The sequence below is a fragment of the Barbus barbus genome, assembly GCF_936440315.1.
Source record: "Barbus barbus genome assembly, chromosome: 45".
Lineage (NCBI taxonomy): Eukaryota > Metazoa > Chordata > Actinopteri > Cypriniformes > Cyprinidae > Barbus > Barbus barbus.
Window position 1 is genome coordinate 6,207,401 of NC_136723.1, and position 19,681 is coordinate 6,227,081.

General features: G+C 38.1%; 1 protein-coding gene across 8 annotated transcripts in view; it reads left to right on the top strand.

Moving 5' to 3' along the window:
• The window catches only part of LOC306863854 (polypyrimidine tract-binding protein 3-like), a 62,222-nt gene extending 43,185 nt beyond the window's left edge, over window positions 1-19,037 (top strand). For all 8 annotated transcript variants that reach the window (XM_079407406.1, XM_079407408.1, XM_079407411.1 and 5 more), the window contains 9 exons: window positions 236-346; window positions 3,246-3,420; window positions 8,576-8,650; window positions 11,778-11,917; window positions 14,280-14,313; window positions 14,710-14,802; window positions 15,762-15,978; window positions 16,120-16,197; window positions 16,873-19,037. In XM_079407406.1, coding sequence (XP_079263532.1) covers window positions 236-346; window positions 3,246-3,420; window positions 8,576-8,650; window positions 11,778-11,917; window positions 14,280-14,313; window positions 14,710-14,802; window positions 15,762-15,978; window positions 16,120-16,197; window positions 16,873-17,005 — 1,056 coding nt within the window. In that variant the 3' untranslated portion in view covers window positions 17,006-19,037. The remainder of the gene's footprint in view (window positions 1-235; window positions 347-3,245; window positions 3,421-8,575; window positions 8,651-11,777; window positions 11,918-14,279; window positions 14,314-14,709; window positions 14,803-15,761; window positions 15,979-16,119; window positions 16,198-16,872) is intronic.
• Window positions 19,038-19,681: the final 644 nt, after the last annotated feature.

The following is a 19,681-nucleotide window of genomic DNA, read 5'->3' on the forward strand; positions in this document are numbered from 1 at the left end:
TTTCTGCAGGATAAAAGGCTGGTTTCCACTGGATACTGGTCTAGTTTATTGGTTTTTATTGGGATTTTGGCCACGTATCAGCTGGTTGACCAGCTAGACCATCTCAAAACCACCTTGGTCAGGTTGGGAGACCAGGTAGACCACCAGCTAAAGAAGGGCAAATCACCTTGGGCTGGTTTAAAATAGACGTTCTAACATGTCTGTTTTTAATGTTCTTGTCTTCTCCTTCATTTAGATCTTCTCAAAATTTGGAACGGTCCTGAAGATCATTACCTTCACCAAGAACAACCAGTTCCAGGCATTGCTACAATATGCAGATCCAATGAATGCACATCACTCCAAAGTGGTCAGTACTGAAACATAAGCCACAAAATGCTCTTGTTATCTCATTGGTGGGATGAATTGGGTTGGCAACCAGCTTTAGTACACGCTAGTTTATTTCCTCAGGCTGTCTGTGGAGACAGATGGTTAATCTATGGTCAGCTCTGCTTCCTAATCGCTCGGCCGTCCCGTATAATCAAAGCTTCACGATCAATCACGAGGCTGCTCACACCTGTCCTCCATCACCTCATTTTTGGCTCTCTCTGGTATTTTTTGATGCGGAGCCGAAAATTTGTCAAAGGAAGAGGAAGACGGCAGGAAAACCAGCTCCCAGTAGACCGCACAAATCAAACTGCCCCTGTAATTAATATGTCACCGTTGAGGTTATCTAATGAATGCCATTGCAGCTCACCAAGGGAAAAGGAGCTAGCAAGTAATTACTCCTCTGGTCTGAGGATGTTATCTATTGTGCGGCTGCCATGTTGCATTGCCTCCTTGCACAAAGAGAGTATTTGTAGTGTAACAGGAGGGGTGGGGACAGGGTTCTTTTTTGAAATGGGCGATGAAGCCCCCTTCCTCCCCCTTAAAATTGCTGCAAAAAGGAACAATTGTTCACAAATGCACCTTACTTTCTCAGCATCTTTGGCTGGAGTGATTATCAATTGCAGAAATGTAACACTAATGATAAGTACATTTTTATATTATATGAAAAATACATACAGTAGCGTTCAAAAGTTTAATTAATGGATAGTTTTATTTATCAAAGATGCATTACATTGATCAAAAGTGACAGTAAAGACATAGAATGTTACAAAATATTTTTATTTTAAGTAAATGATGTTCTTTGTAACTTTAAATTTATCAACAGTGCTGGATAGTAACTGATTGCATGTAATCTGGATTACGTTCCAAAAATTAAGTATCGGTAATTGGGCTATATTACATTTTTAAATATTTGTGATCAGACTACTTTTTTTTTATTGATTACATGATTGCATATTATTCACATGGTCACATGACATTGAGGTAAACTGGTATAATATTTCAAGTGTTTTATTTTGATTGTTGTGATTTTGAAAAGTTTTATTTTAACAACGTTTTTCGATTAATTATTTGCTTTTCATTAAATTCACAGAGCCTCTGCTGTTGCTTTGACGTATTATAATGTGTAATACAGCAAATGGAATATATTTTCCTCCTTTTTGTATTTTTATATCATTATGATACAAGATTATCTTTTTTAAATCAATGTGATAAATAAGTTAGGTCAAAAGTAATCTAAAAGTAGTCTGATTATATAAAATGTCATCACATTACTAACTACAATTTTTCTCATGCAATTTGGAATCAGTAACGGACTACAACTTGTAAGTAATCTACCCAAAACTGTTAATCAAAAATATGAAACGGCACAACTGTTTCCAGCATCAAGAATAATCAGAAATGTTTCTTGAGCAGCAAATCAGCAAGATCATGTGACACTAAAGACTGGAGTAATGATGCGGAAAATTCAGCTTTGCATCACAGCAATAAATGACATTTTACAATATATTTACATAGAAAATAGTATTTAAATTGTAAAAATCACACTGTATTTTTACTGTATTTTTGATCAAACAAAAGAGCTTTGATGAGCTTAAGGGGCTTATTTCAAAACTCTAACCACCCTCAAACTTGTGAAGGGTACTCTATATATTTCTGTCATAATGGTAGGGTGTTGAATTGCAGTTGCTAAGGTGTTCTGAGTATTTTCCAGCATGTGACTATACAGTTTCTAGGGCGGTTGGAGCAGAATGGTTGCTTATCAGCCCAAAAGAGCCCACCCTCGAGTCCTTATGATAACCTAAAGTGTAGATTTGGCATTAAATATAAGACAATGAGATCATTTTATCATCCAACAGTCAGAATATGTTCGTCTGATTGCTTAAAGGCAACAACACAGACTTCTGCGGAAGAACTCTTTACTCTTCCCTGTCGCTGCTCAGGCCACTGTCAGGATTAGATGTGATTTGCATTTGTCATCAGGGTTTAGTTAAATGAACTGGCTCCATGGGAGAAGTTATTTCACGTCGCCTCCGCCCTGCCAAACCTGCTTCAGGCCTACACAGACAATTCAATAATGAAAATGTCGCACTGGATTAAGAGGCAAACTCTGTCATGTTGAGTGGAGATCTTGTTTTCTTATCTAAGGTTCATATATCCAAAATGACTATAATGCGATGGAGATTATGGTTAAACTGACCAAAGAAAGCCATTTTTGTCACTGTAATGGCTAATACACAGTGCCAATACAGGGAAAGGTAACTTTAAAATGATCACTTTTCTTGCAAATATATTTTGAGGTTGAGAGTTTATTGATTTGTTTTCACTGCACATGTTGCTTTTCATTCTGTTTGGTTTTGCACTTTGACCTCCCTGTTTCTCAGGAACCATTAAAAAGGCAAATTTTGTGACTGCGGCTTCCTCTAGATCTGTTTTAGGAGTTTGGCTATCGCTTGCTTTAAGATATTGATTAACAGATAGAAAAACTGAGATGAGATGCTCAGGCTCCATTAATCCCTGATGTAATGAAGTAGAGCAGGTGCAATCAACGAGAATGTGCCGGAACAGTCCAGTGTCCTGTGATCGGAAAGACAAACACGCTTCGGCTGTCTGCGTGACTGCATAGATGACATGCAATGCTGGGTGAATCTAATGAGAAAATAAAAAAGAAGCACATAAAATTAAAAAAATTATTAAACGTTTTTTATTTTTATTTTTGTAAAACATTTTATAAACACTTATTTTAATACGTATTTTCATTATATACTGGATCAGTACATGTGAATTCTTGAGGAAAAATGTGCAAAACACTTGTTTTTATTTAAGTAAACTATAATTTCTTTGCGAGAGAATTGCATTATAATGTTTTATGTCTGTGTCAGGCTTTGGATGGGCAGAACATCTACAACGGATGCTGCACTCTGCGTGTTGAATTCTCCAAGCTGACCAGCCTGAATGTGAAATACAACAATGACAAGAGCAGGGACTTCACACGTCTAGACCTACCCTCAGGGGACGGGCAGCCCACGCTGGACCCCTCCATGCAGACCGCTTTTGGTAAGACACATACATACAGAAATATATGGGTGAGTGTTTGATTAGGGGAACCTTTGTCTTCTGTTGATGATTTGAAACATATATATTGTTCTAGTTTTAAAGAATAGATTTTATTAGCTTTAGATTTTATATAATTTAAATACTTTAGTTTAAATTAAATGAAAAGTAATTTCCAGAATTTCTCTGTCTTGGCCTTGTCCTCCATTGGGTTTTTAACTTCCCAGCTATTATAAATGTATGATGTGTTAAAATTAGGAAAATTCTACATTGAGTTTTTTCATCATATATTGCAATTATATTTTTCAATATTTATATTTTTATTTTAAGAATAAATAATAATAGCAGTAGTCACTTTTCTCAAAACTGCTGTCAACGTTTTCTCCAAAAACGGAAAACTCGCATCATTACCGTCACACACAAAACCAAAATTTCACAGCATCCCACATAATACCAAAATTCACATTCTGTTTACTTGAAAAATCATTTCAGGTTTATTCTGGGTTAAAAACACCTTAAAGGAATAGTTCTCCCAAAATCTAAATTTCTTGAAAATGCACTCCCCCCTCAGGCCATCCAAGATGTAGATGAGTTTGTTTCTTCATCAGATTTGGAGAAATTTACCATTACCTCACTTGCTCACCAAAAGATCCTCTGCAGTGAATGGGTGCCGTCAGAATGAGAGTCCAAACAGCTGATAAAAACATATCAATAATCCACACCACTCCAGTCCATCAGTTAATGTAATGAAAAGTGAAAATCTGTGTTTGTAAGAAACAAATCCACCATTAAGACATTTTTGTTCAAGCTATTGTTTCTGGCTAAAATACTAGTCCTTTATCCATAATATGGCTTTCTCTAGTAAAAGTTGTCTTATGTGAATCAGGAGAGAAATATGCACAGATGAAGCACTGTTTATAAGTATTATAGTTCTGAACAAATATGCAGGAGGATTTTGATGTGGGTGACAACAGAGGATGGGCTTTTTTGGATTGTGGACTAGTATTTTAGACAGAAGTGACAGTTTTATGTTAAAACACTTTAATGATGGATTTGTTTCTTCCAAACACACACAAGAAATTAACTAATGAACTGGAGTGGTGTGGATTACTTGTGGTTTATTGTGATGTTGTTATCAGCTGTTTGGACTCTCATTCTGACGGCACCCATTCACTGCACAGGATCCATTGGTGAGGAAGTGATGAACCTATACTTTGTTGATATTCTAACTTGGAATATTCCATTAATTTGTGTGTGTGTGTGTGTGTGTACACTGACATTTAGTTTTTTAATCAAAGCTGTCCGTTTATCTAATACACTTCTTTTCCATTAGAAATAGCAGTGTAACAGATATTTTCCTCTCTTCCTCTTGACCTGGGCAATCCCTGTGTGTTTTATTATAATGCTATCAGTTGGTTGCATGCACACAATCAAAGGGCACGCCTCATCACATGCACACAGAGTTCTGTGGGCTGGACAGCATTTGCAGGGTAGATTTATTGTGTATGTATGATTGTCAGAGGGGGCGGCAGATAACTGTGGCTGCCCATCCACGCATCTTGTTGTCTCAGGCTCGGTAAATCACTCGCACTGTCTAGAGCGAGAGGCAGTGTGGATACTGATAAGGCCGGTGTGTTTTCTTGTGTGTGTGTCTGTAAATCAGAGCTGATGAATTGTTTCTGGGTGCAGGCAGGAATCTCAGGGGCGCTCAATGACGTCTCCAGATGCCCGCTAAAGCAATAAAAGGTGTTCAAATGGCAGCTTTTATTAGACCACTGTCATTTTTGTCGGTCTTCGTCCGTAACCCCCCTCATGAAAATGTTTTATTGTTTTGAAATATATGTACACTGCTTGTTCTGAGCTCTGTGGTGGTTTACATCTCAATAGGCTGAATAAATCCATTTTAAACAATGGTGTCACACTTAAGCCCGTCCCTTCTGGGAATTCGAGATATTACATGGGCAAATTGTGAATTACATGAACGTGCATGTCTCAGCAAGCCATAGTCAGCTCGAAATTATAAAACTGTGATGATATAGGGAGCACAGATCAAATGTATGTGCGTCTCTTTTATAGATTGTGCTGTTATACTGTTAATATAATTTATTTAAGGCTCTCACAGGGTTAGTGATTTTATATTTTCTTTTATAAAGCAAATTTATTGAGTGGGTCAATGACAATTCTGCAGAAAAAGGAAAGAAAATTAGTTTAAAAAATGTGCCAAGAGCTAATTAATGTATTATTTGTGCTCATTTTGGTTTTGTATGGGTTTGAACTGATTTTGTACCTATTAAAAAAAGTTTACATTTCATGACTCTAAAATTTCATGTGGTGTAACCAGTACCTTGAATAAATTGTTTTTATTGACTATCATTATTATTATTATTATTATTATTATTATTATTTGGGTAAAAATAAATATTACATTTTTGGGAGTTGCATCACATGACAAAATGCATTAGCAAACTAAGCATGTCATAAATGGTCAAAATATCTGATATGTTATGTTATTTATGTTATCATAAGCAGGGAACCATTGAGATATAGATATATATATATATATATATATATACACACACACACACACACACACACACACACACACACACACACACACAGTGCCAATAAAAAGTCTTCATACCCCTTTCACGTTTTATGTTGCAGCCTTATGTTAAACTGCTTTGACTTTTTTTCCACATTAATCTGCACTCCATACACCATAATTATATTAATATTATATTAATAATATTGGGGCAGTCGTGGCCTAATGGATAGAGAGTCGGACCTGAAGGTTGTGGGTTAGAGTCTCAGGTCCGGCAGGGATTGTAGGTGGGGGAGTGAATAACCAACACTCTCTCCACCCTCAATACCACGACTGAGGTGAGACCCTTGAGCAAGGCACCGAACCCCCAACTGCTCCCCGGGCGCCACAGCATTGGCTGCCCCCTGCTCCGGGTATATGGTCACTACTGTGTGTGCACTTGGATGGGTTAAATGCAGAACACAAATTCAGAGTATGGGTCACCATACTTGGCCACACACCACTTCCCTTTCCCTTTTATAATGACAAAGCAAAAACAGAATTGTCACAACTTTGTACATTAATTAAAAATAAAAAACTGAAATAAGTACATTGCATAAGTCTTCATACCCTTAACTCTGTACTTAGTCTTTTTGGGTATGATATGACAATTTTTACATATCAGAATTTGGCAATTATCTGCCATTCTTCTCCTCATCCCTTCACGTCTCAAACTCTGTCAGGTTGGATGGGGACAGATGCACATTTTCAGGTTTCTCCAGAAATATTTGATTGCATTTAATCCCAGGCTGTGGCTGGGCCACTCAGGGACATTCACAGAGTTGTCTATAAGCCACTCTTGCTGTGTGCTTAGGGTCCTTGTCCTGTTGGAAGTGGAACCTTCTGCCCAGTCTGAGGTTCTAAATGCTCTGGACTGGGTTAAGGCTGATTAAGGCTATCTCAATATTTTGGTGCATTGAGCTTTTCTTCTACTCTGAGGAGTCCCTCAGTCCCTGCCGCTGAAAAACAGCCCCACAGCATGAGGCTGCTACCAGCACACTTTAGTTTTGGGATGGTACTCTGCAGGTGATGAGCAGTGCCTGCTTTCCTTCAAACATGATGCTTGGAATTCAGGTTTATCAGACCAGAGAATCTTGTTTCTCACAGTCTGAGGGTCCTTTAGGTGTTTTTCTGCAAATTCCAAGTGTGTTTCCATGTGTCTTCACTGAGGAGAGGATTGCATCTGGCCACACCAGCATAAAGCCCAGATTGGTGGAGTGTTGCAATGATGTTTGTCCTTCTGTAGGTTTCTCCTATCTCCACATATGATCATGGAGCTCAACTAGAGTGACCATCATGTTCTTGGTCACCACTCTAACCAAAGCCCTTCTCCATCAATTGCTCAGTTTGGCCAGGAGGCCAGCTCTAGGATGAGTCGTGGTTGTTCCAAACATCTTCTATTAAGGATAACCGAGAATACGTGCTTCTGTGAAACTTCAATGCAGCATAATTTTTTTCTGAACTCTTCCCCAGATGTGTGGTTTGATGCAGTCCTGTCTCTGAGCTATGCAGGCAGTTTGTTTGACCTCAGGGCTTGGTTTTTGCTCTGATATGCATTTTCAGCTGTTAGACCTTTTATTAAGACGCGTGTGCCTTTCCAAATCATACCCATTCAATTGAATTTGCCACAGGATAACTTCACTCGAAGTGCAGTAACATCTACAAGCAATATGAATGCTCCTGAGCTAAATTGCAACTGTCCCAGATAAGGGTATGATTACTTATGCAATGGAATCATTTAAGTTTTTTATTTTTAATAAATTTGCAAAGATGTTAAAAACCTGTTCTTTGCTTTGCCATTATGGTGTATAGAGTGTAGATTATTGTGGAAAAAAAGTAATTTAAAGCAGTTTAACATAAGGCAGCAACATTACAAAATGTGAAAAAAATGAAGGGGTATGAATTTTTATAGGCACTATATATATGTGTGTGTGTGTGTGTGTGTGTGTATTTTACATATTGTGTATTTATCTTTAGTTATTATGCTTGAAGATTTATGTATTTATTTATCCTGATTATTAATATAAATATATAATATATTATTATTATTATTATTTTTAATCTTAATGAAGGCTTGATCAACTTAATGGTATCATTTCCTGTATGTTTCCCCTATATGACTCTGTTGGTCACACCAAGTGATCTCGCTGTCAGTCATTCATCAAATATATTCCTCAATATTTTAACAAAACTGGTTATATTTGTATTTTTTTTTTTTCCCCATTAAATAATAATAAAAGATTCTGTAAAACTATTGAATAATAAGGTTTATTTTTTATCTTTGTAATGAGGCTTTTATCTTCATTATGTTATCAGAACAGTTGTATCATCTTGATAGTAAGTATAATTTTACGCCCCCAAAGAAATATCAAAAGGAATTTTAACTTAGAAATTAAAATCTTTTGCCACAAGAATAGGTGTCATCAATCATGAATATTAGATTTTCCCTGAAAAAACTCATTGTGTCGGTGTAGATGCGCACACACTGCTATCACTGTCCTGTTATGTGCTTGTGCTCTCATTTTAAAAATCAGTTGTTTGCCATTGCTGACCCTGTGTGTGTGTGTATGTGTGCAGGGGCTCCTGGGATAATTTCCTCTCCATACCCCGGGGCGGCTGGTTTCGCCCCTGCTATCGGTTTCCCTCAGGCTGGTAAGCTTTCAGACACAGTCACACTCTCACATCACATCTCAGTAATGGAGGCAGCGTCGTGCGGCTCACGACAGTCTTCAGACTGAATAATTGGACGTATTACAGTGTCATCACCTGAGCCACTTGCAAGACGCATCTGCAGATTGACACCAGCAAAATGAGCAAAGTGAAGAGGGACTAACACAAACAGAAGTATTGACGTCACATTTGAAAACAGTTAGAAAGCTTTGCATACGGAATTAGCTATTGATTGGTTTGCTCTCTGTTTTGATTTATGCCATCAATACATCCAATTTAAGTGTATTACATTGCTCTTTAATTACATTTAATTACAAGTCACTGTGCAGCTTTACTTAAGTCTTAATTAATGTTTTCTTAAAGACAACATTTAATATTATTCACATAATATTTATTTAAAATTTTTATAATTAAAAATTTTAATATGAGTTAAATAATATATACACTGCTGTTAAAATGTTTGGGGTCTGTAAGATTTTTAAATGTTTTTGAAAGAAATCCCTTTTCCTCACCAAGGTGGCATCTGTTTGATCAAAGATACAGTAAAATTATTTCAAAATTATGAAATATTATTACAATTTAAAATAACTTTTCTATTGTAATAATGCACTCACTGGTCACTTTATTAGGTACACCTTGCTAGTACCGGGTTGGACCCCCTTTTGCCTTCAGAACTGCCTTAATTCTTCGTGGCATAGATTCAACAAGGTGTTGGAAACATTCCTCAGAGATTTTGGTCCATATTGACATGATAGCATCACGCAGTTGCTAATGATTTGTCGGCTGCACATCCATGATGTGAATCTCCTGTTCCACCACATCCCAATGGTGCTCTATTGGATTGAGATCTGGTGACTGTGGAGGCCATTTGAGTAAAGTGAACTCATGTCATGTTTAAGAAACCAGTCTGAGATGATTTGAGCTTTGTGACATGGTGCATTATCCTGCTGGAAGTAGCCTCAGAAGATGGGTACACTGTAGTCATAAAGGGATGGACATGGTCAGCAACAATACTCAGGTAGGCTGTGGCGTTTAAACGATGCTCAATTGATACTAAGGGGCCCAAAGTGTGCCAAGAAAATATCCCCCACACCATTACACCACCACCACCAGCCTGAACCGTTGAGACAAGGCAGGATGGATCCATGCTTTCATGTTCTTTACGCCAAATTCTGACCCTACCATCTGAATGTTGCAGCAGAAATCGAGAGTCATCAGACCAGGCAACGTTTTTCCAATCTTCTATTGTCCAATTGTAGCCTCTGTTTCCTGTTCTTAGCTGACAGGAGCGGCACCCGGTGTGGTCTTCTGCTGCTGTAGTCCATCTGCTTCAGGGTTCGACGTGTTGTGCGTTCAGAGATGGTATTCTGCATACCTTGGTTGTAACGAGTGGTTATTTGAGTTACTGTTGCCTTTCTATCATCTCTAACCAGTCTGCCCATTCTCAAGTCAAGTCAAGTCAAGTCAAGTCACCTTTATTTATATAGCGCTTTTTACAATGCAAATTGTGTCAAAGCACTGCACAATATCAAAAAAGGAAAATAAAGTGTCAATAAGTTTGAATAGTGTCTTTGCAATAAGGTCGGCGATATCGCTGGAAATGAAGCGTCCCCAACTAAGCAAGCCAGAGGCGACAGCGGCAAGGAACCAAAACTCCATCGGTGACAGAATAGAGAAAAAAACCCTGGGAGAAACCAGGCTCAGTCGGGGGGCCAATTCTCCTCTGGCCAAACAAACCAGCAGTTCAGTTCCAAACTGCAGCAAGTCAGGTTGAATGGGCTCAGCTGGTTCCAGTGGTCTTTTCCGATGGCTGTCTAAGTGGCGGGGTCCTCAATGGGGATCTGTCTCTGGTGATCCATTCTCCTCTGACCTCTGACATCAACAAGGCATTTTCGTCACACAACTGCCGCTCACTGGATATTTTCTCTTTTTCGGACCATTCTCTGTAAACCCTAGAGATGGTTGTGCGTGAAAATCCCAGTAGATCAGCAGTTTTTGAAATACTCGGACCAGCCCGTCTGGCACCAACAACCATCCCACGTTCAAAGTCACTTAAATCCCCTTTCTTCCTCATTCTGATGCTCGGTTTGAACTTCAGCAAGTCGTCTTCACCACATCTAGATGCCTAAATGCATTGAGTTGCTGCCGTGTGATTGGCTGATTAGCAATTTGTGTTACCAAGCAATTGAACAGGTGTACCTAATAAAAGTGGCCGGTGAGTGTATTGTAAATTGTACTTTATTTCTGTGATGCAAAGCTGAATTTTCAGCATCATTACTCCAGTCTTCAGTGTCACATAATCCTTCAGAAATCATTCTAATATGCTGATTTGCTGCTCAAGAAACATTTCTGATTATTATTGTTATTATTATTATGTTGAAAACAGTTGTGCTGTTTAATATTTCTGTGGAAACCGACATTTCTCAAAAGAACAGAATTTTTTTATTGAAATCTTTTAATTTAATCCATCCTTTCTGAATAAAATTATTATTTGTAAATCATACAGACCCCAAACATTCAAACAGCAGTGTATTATTTAACATATTGAAAAGGAAACATGTATTCACCCTCAAGTTGTTTCAAATGAAATAATTTTCTCCACTTCTGTCACAAAAATTATGGCTTAATCAAGGCCTCAGTCAAATAAAAGTACCCTTAATAATATCATAACAAATATAGCAGTATTTTAATATCAGATCTCAACGTACAAAAGTCCCATCCTACATTATTTACCACTGAATATTTTCCCCTCGATTCAAATAATTTGTCCTTCATATATTAAGCATGCTGTGAATGCTGTTTCACTCTCAAGCTTGGCTCTGTTTTTAAACTCCTGACCCTGACCTCTGCTGGCTTTATTTAAACCTCTTACTACCCCGACCATCTAATTCAATACTCAATTTGGACTAAATTTACCCAGCATGCCTGAACATATTGATTTAATAAGCTATTACAAGAAGACCTTATGTTGTTTATTTGAAAAAGCGGCAACAGGTTGTGAAAACGGACGATTGTTCTTGAAGGTTCCCTTCCTCTCTCTCACGTTACCCCTCCTCTCCCGTCTCTCCTCCCCATCTGCCCTCCTCCCGCCGGGCTCCGCTCCGCTCAGGTCTGTCTATGCAGGCGATGCCTGGTGCTCTGGGACATCTCACCATCCCCTCATCAGCAATGACAGGACGGATGACCATCCACGGCATGGCCCCCACCGCCATCCACTCTGTGCTCCTCGTCTCCAACCTCAACCCCGAAGTGAGTCCCCCCCACCCCCACCCTCAACACCACCATCCCACAACATAACTGATGTCAACAAGTGACTAACCCTTCTCCGTGAGCCCTTTCACCACAAATCTGTCACTTATATGGCAAAACATTTATTAAAGTTGTAGGAAAGAGTTTACAATTATACTTTAAATGCCCTTCAAGAACCATTTAAGACCATAGTGGTTTGTCAAAATTCTGAATCAGTCTGTCTTTCTCTCTGTCTGTCTCTCTATCTCTCTCTCTGTCTGTCTGTCTGTCTGTCTGTCTGTTTGCCTGTCTATCTCTCTGTCTGTCTCTCTATCTCTCTCTCTGTCTGTCTATCAATTCAATTCAATTCAAATGAGTTTTATTGGCATGACTTGTACAGTATTGCCAAAGCATTGTCCATTACATGAATAAGGAACAAACGATTATATAATACATAGAACAAGAATAGATCTGTAAAATAATTAAGTAAATATGTACATGTATCCTTTTTGTTTTGTTTTTTACAAACAAAAAAAATATTTAAGACATTGTTAAAAAAAAAAAAAAAAAAGCAATAATAATAAAAAAAAGCAAAAAAAAAAAAAAAACACCTTTGTACAACATGTAAGAAATGATCTTGCTTCAGTTTTGTCCACTGGCTGATAGTCTTAGTTTGTGGCTGGCTAATACATATCTTTACATATCTTGCTGCTGTTATGATCATTTTGGAATTTTCCCCTAAAATGTGACTTCATATTTCTGCAATTTTTGATCTTTTATACAGCTGGTTTGTAGTCTCTCTTCAGGTGTAAATACAGCTCCATCTTCTTTTGTATTTTAGTGGCATCTTTCCGATAGGCAATGTAGTGTTGTTTTTGTAACTGTGTGACTTGGTTGGACCTGATTGTGCTGTGCTGGTTTGGGTGCAGTGTGAGTAGCAGCTGTAAAAGTGCGCTCCTCTGCAGGTTCTGCTCCTGCCACTGCAGGGCTTCAGCCTGGTAACAGCTCAGATCACTGGATTTCAGGTGCTGCTGGAATGTCACAGCTCTCTTTTGAATATTAATTAATAGTGGATATTGTCCTAATTCAGCTCTGCACGAGTTGTTTGGGGTCACTCTGTTAACCTTTAAGATGTTTTTACAAATTTGGGTGTGCATAATTTCAATTTCTATCTATCTCTCTGTCTCTTTGTCTGTCTGTATTCTATTTTTCATTTTAACGTTTTAGTAATTTAGTTGTTTTTGTCATTTCTGTTATTTTTGTCTATGTAGTTTTTATTAATTTTAAATTTTTAGTTATGTTAGTACATCAAGTTAATCTAAAAGACAATAAGGTGTATTAAATACTGAAATATATATATATTTTTCCTTTCTGTTTGGTTTATTTTATTTCTAGTTACTAGAATGTTTTTAAGGTTTTAGTTCATTGTAGTAATAACCCTAATTCCTAATTAATAGTATTATAACTTGCCTAAATAATAATAATTATTATTATTATGTTTATGTTTATGATTATGGTGATGATTATTATTACATGTTGACACCAATATTGTTTTTGTTATGGCTGATACTGATAATTAGACTACAGATCCTAGATACTGTCACCCAGAAATGAATATGTAATATAATATGATATAGTATAGTATAATTTCTCTCTGCTCTCTTCTGCTCGTCAAGACTGCATTTATTTAATCAAAAATAAAAATTGGGAAATTTGATTACAATTTAAAATAACTGTTTTCTATGTGAATGAAATGCCATTTATTCCTGTGATCAAAGCTGAATCTTCAGCATCAGTTTTCAGTGTCAGAAATCATTCTAATAGCGTTTGCTCATTTGCTGCTTAAAAAACATTTATTAATATTATTAATGTTGAAAACATTTGTGCTGCTTTACATTTTTGTGGAATATCTCTTTATCATTTATATAAAATAAATAATGGTATAAATATACACTTATTTGTTTTTTCTGGAATGCGCGTTTGCATAAAATGCTTTTTTGTTTTTTAAAATGTATGTGTATGTATAGCTCTATTGGACTAATCTGAGCCATTACTTTGCTTATAGTTTTGCACAGAGACTATGATAGGAGCGTAAACACTCACTGACCTTCAAATGATTCGCTCCAGTCTTTTATCTTATTATATGAGCTAATCCAAACCTATTGTCATGCATCTTAATGCAGTCTCAGCAATTGATGTCACAACACTCTTTCTTCATCTGGCCAGCATTCACATTGAAGTGATCAGTGTCAACATGTTTCACAGCCAATCACCACATCTATTAATGTTCTTCATACATTTTACCCATACTCATTTCATCTTCTTCCAGCGCTTTTTATATTTCAGTACTGAGTGATCTCTGATAATGTCCCATCTCTTGCAGAGCATATCACCACACGGGCTCTTCATTTTATTCGGTAAGGATGAATTTATTACTCCTCCAGATTAGATGTGCAGACGGCAGTTTTTATGAAGGCAGTAGAGGACAGAAGCTGAGCGATGAGACCATTTCCTTACAAACACACAGTCGGGAGATTATTTGCAGATTGTGACCCGTCATATGAATGTTTAAATTCTCCCATACACACGCTCAGTGTGTGCCATTGCTATTGTCCCTACAATTTAATAACTGTCAGAGACAGATCTTACAGTGAGTGATATCCTTTAAAATGTTTGCCCGCTCTGAGCATGTGAGGAGTTACTATCGCCCCCTGCCTTCAATAATGAAACATTGATATCAGCAGATAGCGTATTATTTGCTGTAAATTGTTTTTTGAGCACAAAAATTCTAAATTTCTCTTTTATCCTGGCAGGAGTTTACGGAGATGTTCACCGAGTCAAGATTCTGTTCAACAAGAAAGAGAATGCCTTAATACAGATGGCAGACGTCACGCAAGCCCAGCTCGGTATTACACTGAAATCCTTTTCATCTTGATACATTCTCTTCATCCTTTGATCAGTCGTATTTATCGGCATATTCTGTGTCTGTATTAAAGCTACAAATGAGTCTGGTTGTATCGCTGGTGGATGTAGCCAGAACCATGAATGAAATATTTATAAAGATGTCTCATAATTTCGATACATAGGAATATTCTAATGCAATTTAATAATAGATTATGAACTGGTGCAAGGAGAAATGAAAGGAATCTTTCATGTATGAAAGGACACTGCAAAGGTTTGGTTGTGATAACCATATTTAAATGCAGGAGCGAATGCTCTGATTGATTGAGTGCAATGCTTGACAATGATGACGATGTTTTAATGTCTCATGGCTATAAACAAAAAACGTGGATTTATTTATTTAATGCAAAGGTGCATGGTGATTGTCGGCCTGAATTTTTTTAGGAGTGGATGAAAAAATTAATTTTTGTTAATTGCTTGTGAAAACATTCTTGTGTAAACTTTCGTATCAAATTCTACATTTACAATTTACACTTAGATTTTGCACATTATTTGCATGTCGATTTTGTGTTTTTGAGAATGATTTACATTTAAAATTTACGAAACAATTGCGAACAATGCAGTGCACAGAAATGTACAAAATGGTTTTATTCATTTAAAAATGTACATAAGAACATTTTATACAGTAATTTATGTAAGAATTTACTCAGAACTTCGCTCTCTGCTTGTTTTATGAATGAAGCCATAATGTGTGTACGAAATGAGGTTAAGTAGTCAGATAAGTGGCAACCATATTTAGAGTGTGTGTGTGTGTGTGTGTGTGAGAAAAATGTTGGGCAAAAACTCTTATGCATGAGTTTTTGTTGTTCAAATGTAAGAAAAAGGTTTGTTCAGTGTAAGTGTAATATGTGTCTCAGGGTTAAAGCTTATCTGTAACACATTATCTCTGGGTTTGTTTTTGAAGCGATGAGCCATTTGAACGGTCAGCGTCTGCATGGTAAGGTGATCCGTGTGACCATCTCAAAGCACCAGACGGTGCAGCTCCCCAGGGAGGGTCAGGAGGACCAGGGCCTGACCAAAGACTTCAGTGGGAGCCCGTTGCACCGCTTCAAAAAGCCCGGCTCCAAGAACTTCCAGAACATCTTCCCTCCCTCCGCCACCCTGCACCTCTCAAATATCCCGTGAGTGACTGGCACACCCACACATCGAGCGCCACATGCTCAATACAGCATGTCATTTGTTTGAATTTTGTTGGCATCAGATAAGGTGCTATTTTATTGTCCTTTGTTAAATACTGTGTTTTTGTTTCTTTTCTCCCCCAGTCCCTCCACTACAGATGATTTTCTGAAAGACCTGTTTTCCACTTCTGGATACACAGTCAAGGCCTTCAAGTTTTTCCAGTGAGTTCTCTTCACATTTATTTTTGTTCTCAGCCTTCATTTATCTGATTTTAATAAGTATTTTTTTCACATGGGGAAGAGTCTGCTTGTACCTTTCTTCATGACAACATGGCCGATAAGGATGAGTTGTTTTGTGAAAACATAAATGGAGTGTTATAAACATTGTCTATATGATCTGCTATTTTAAGTTTGCTAGGAAAACGTGTAGCTAGGTGGCCCTCTAGGAACAGAAAAGGACATTCCTGTTTTACATTGTTTAAGGGGATAGCTCACCCAAAAATGAGAACTTTGTCATCATTTACTAACCTTCCACTTGTTCCGAGTTTCTTTCTTCTGTTGAACACAAAAGTAGTGACAAACTTTTTGGCTACCAACATTCTTCACTCTTCATTTTTGGATGAACTATCCCTTTAAGTTGTGTTTTTTTTGTAAGGAAAATATAATTTACCTTTTTAGTTGATGGGTGCCTCACATGACAATTTTAGAGTAGTCATTGAAACTATTTTGTTGGAAATGCTGTAAATGTTTTTTCAAAACCATTTGAAACCAACACAAATGTGTTCAAAATATTTTTTTTAATTTTCTTTATCTTGGACCTTATCTCATTGAACCAACTGGTCCTAAATTTCAGGATCACCCAGTGTCTGATTTTCACTATCCATATATGATTAATAGGAAGGACCGCAAGATGGCGCTGATCCAGCTGGGTTCGGTGGAAGAAGCCATCCAGGCTCTTATCGACCTCCACAACCACGACCTGGGAGAAAACCACCATCTCCGAGTGTCCTTCTCCAAATCCACCATCTAGCACCCCCTTCACTACAAACACACCCTTTCCCCATCCTCCCCATACCAGCCCTTCTACCTTCAGCAGTCTGACTGTTTCGTTCAGAGAATAAGACTGACTGACAAACTCAAAAAAAAAAAAAAAAAAAAAATTATAGATATTCATGGGGTAGTTTTAGAGACCCCCCCCCCCCCAAAAAAAAAGAAAGAAAAAAGCAAATAAGAGACTACTGCAGCACCTTTAGACAGTCTAAGAGTGAGTTGTGATTTACTCTCACGAAACCAGGGCTGGAGACACATGGGATATCCATGACAATGTGACGTTTCTGGGAACCCCCGTGTAGAGGAAGTAGGACTCCCTCTTTAGTGGTTTGGCGAGGACTTCGTTGATGTGATACGCAAACTAACACGAGGTGAATATTCTCAAAAAAGTCAATGCTGAGGACGTTTCTTCACCGCACACTTGCCGATTACATTGGAAACTGACACTCCTGTAGCCCAATGGCCTTGATACCCCAGACTTACGTGAGGGCCTTCTCCTTTGTGCCCCCCAAAAAAACGACACCTTCATTCTCATTGGCTGTTTCAACGGAGCGCCCCATTTCCCGTGGGATGTGTTGAATGCACAGTCACAATTTGAATGTCTCTGATGTCGTCATCAAGGTGCTGCTGGAAAAAAAAATCTGTAGCGACGGCCTCGACCAATGGGCTTGTCCTTTTTCTTCAGAGTAGCATTAAAACAAGAGTGCTATGGATTCAAGAATGAGAGCATTTAAAATTTGCAGCTGTTTTGGCTTACAAACATTTTGTTTCTCGGCACTTTGATTGATTTGAATTGAAGACAGGCACCGTGGGGAATGTTTGGCATCCTCATATCTGTTTACTGTGCAAAGATGTATAGCCAGATGGTAGGCATCTGTGAATAGATAGTGAATGGCGTGATTCGTTTTTTTTCTTGTATTATGAAAATTTTATATCGGACAGACCGGCCTTTCATGGGCTCTCTGCACCTGCAATGCTGTCAGAGAACATCTGTGTGCAATGGCGCGCAATGTCATTGTCCATTCGATCGGGTTCCTCTGAACCAGGGCGAACATTTCCAAACATGCACGATCATTCCAGAAAACTCACGGCCAGCTGTCAACCTTACTGGAACGCTCCAATCAGCAACGCCCAGCCTGATAGTAGGCTCCGCCTCCTAAGTGAAATTCTCAATGTGAATGGTATAGCCCGTGATCTTGATGGGAAATTGATGATTTCCTCCATTCTGTTCCCCTTCTTGCTCTTAGTTGAGTCTTTTCCTTTCGTTCTTCTTGTTTTCCATCTTTCCACACAGACAGACAGACGATTCTGTGCTCTTTACTTTGTTCTTTCACTCCTCGGCTCTGGCCACAGGTGTGAGAGTTTGCAGCCATGGGCTCTGTAGAAACTGTAGTGAAGCCCATTGAGTCACAGCAAAAAAAGAGGGCGGCACTCTCTTTTGCCTTGCAGTCCCACAGTAAATGCCTCTGCATCTGACCAAACCAAATATTTAAGGAAAGAGCTAGTCTGAATAACATGGAGACACCACCTATTTTCCGAAACCTAGCGAGCTGCTGCATAGGCAGCTGCCTTGTAAGGCAGCATCCTAATTGCCATGAAAGCCCATAAGTGACTAATCTGAACTGACTGATCTGCACAGGAACTCGCCTCCAATAGAGTCCAGACCAGAGGTTTTCTTCGAGAGGTGGAGATGGTAAACTCTGAGTCTGTACCATTGGGGAAAAAGCTGTCAACTTTGATGAATCTTGTAAGCCAGTCACACAAAGACCTTGACATCATGAAAATACTTGCAACAGTCAATAATCATTGACGGAGACCATCAAAATCCTGTCGATTTTTTGGCAGCAAGATCCAAATATAGCTCACACCAAAACTAGCATCTCCTCCATAGATTCCATTAAAAAAATTGGTACATTACGAGTTTCGAGCAGCATTTGAAGCCTGGCATTAGAGGACTCGATTGATTTAGTTCAGTTAGATGTTAGCATGTTGCGAAATTGATAATGCAGTACAAAATAAAAAAAGAACCCATTACTGTCTACGTTAGATACGGCACTATTTCTGATGTAATCTGTGCTTTTGCGCTACTTTCGACAACAGGACAAATTTGGAACTTTGGCTTTATTTATTATAGACAGTCTAGAGATGTTGCAGTGCACTGTGACAAATATCACACACTTTGTAAATGGAAAAAATACATAGAAAATGTACATGTGCTTTATGTTTATACACAGGTATTGCAACATTAGCTTAGCTACATGCTAATGTCAAACTCCTGAATCAGTTGATTCATATAATTGGTTAATTTGGGGTATTTGGCCTCATACGAATCAACGCTGCTGTCAAAATAATACATTTTTAATCAAATAAATTAATATTTTTCTGTATTCAGGAAATTATACGTTTATTCATAATCGACATTTGCCTTGATTCGCCCAACATCTTGAATGAGCTTCCAGTGCATTATGGGATTGCCTTATCCACAAAGGATACATGCTGCCTTAGATTTTGGCCAATATTAGATATCTTTGAAGGCTGGAACAGCCTTTGTGCCGGGAGCATGCCTGTGATGCCTTAAAATGCTGTCTAAGTAGAGAGCTCACTAGGTTTTGGAACATGGCAATGGTGTGCACATACAGAAGCTGATTCTATATGT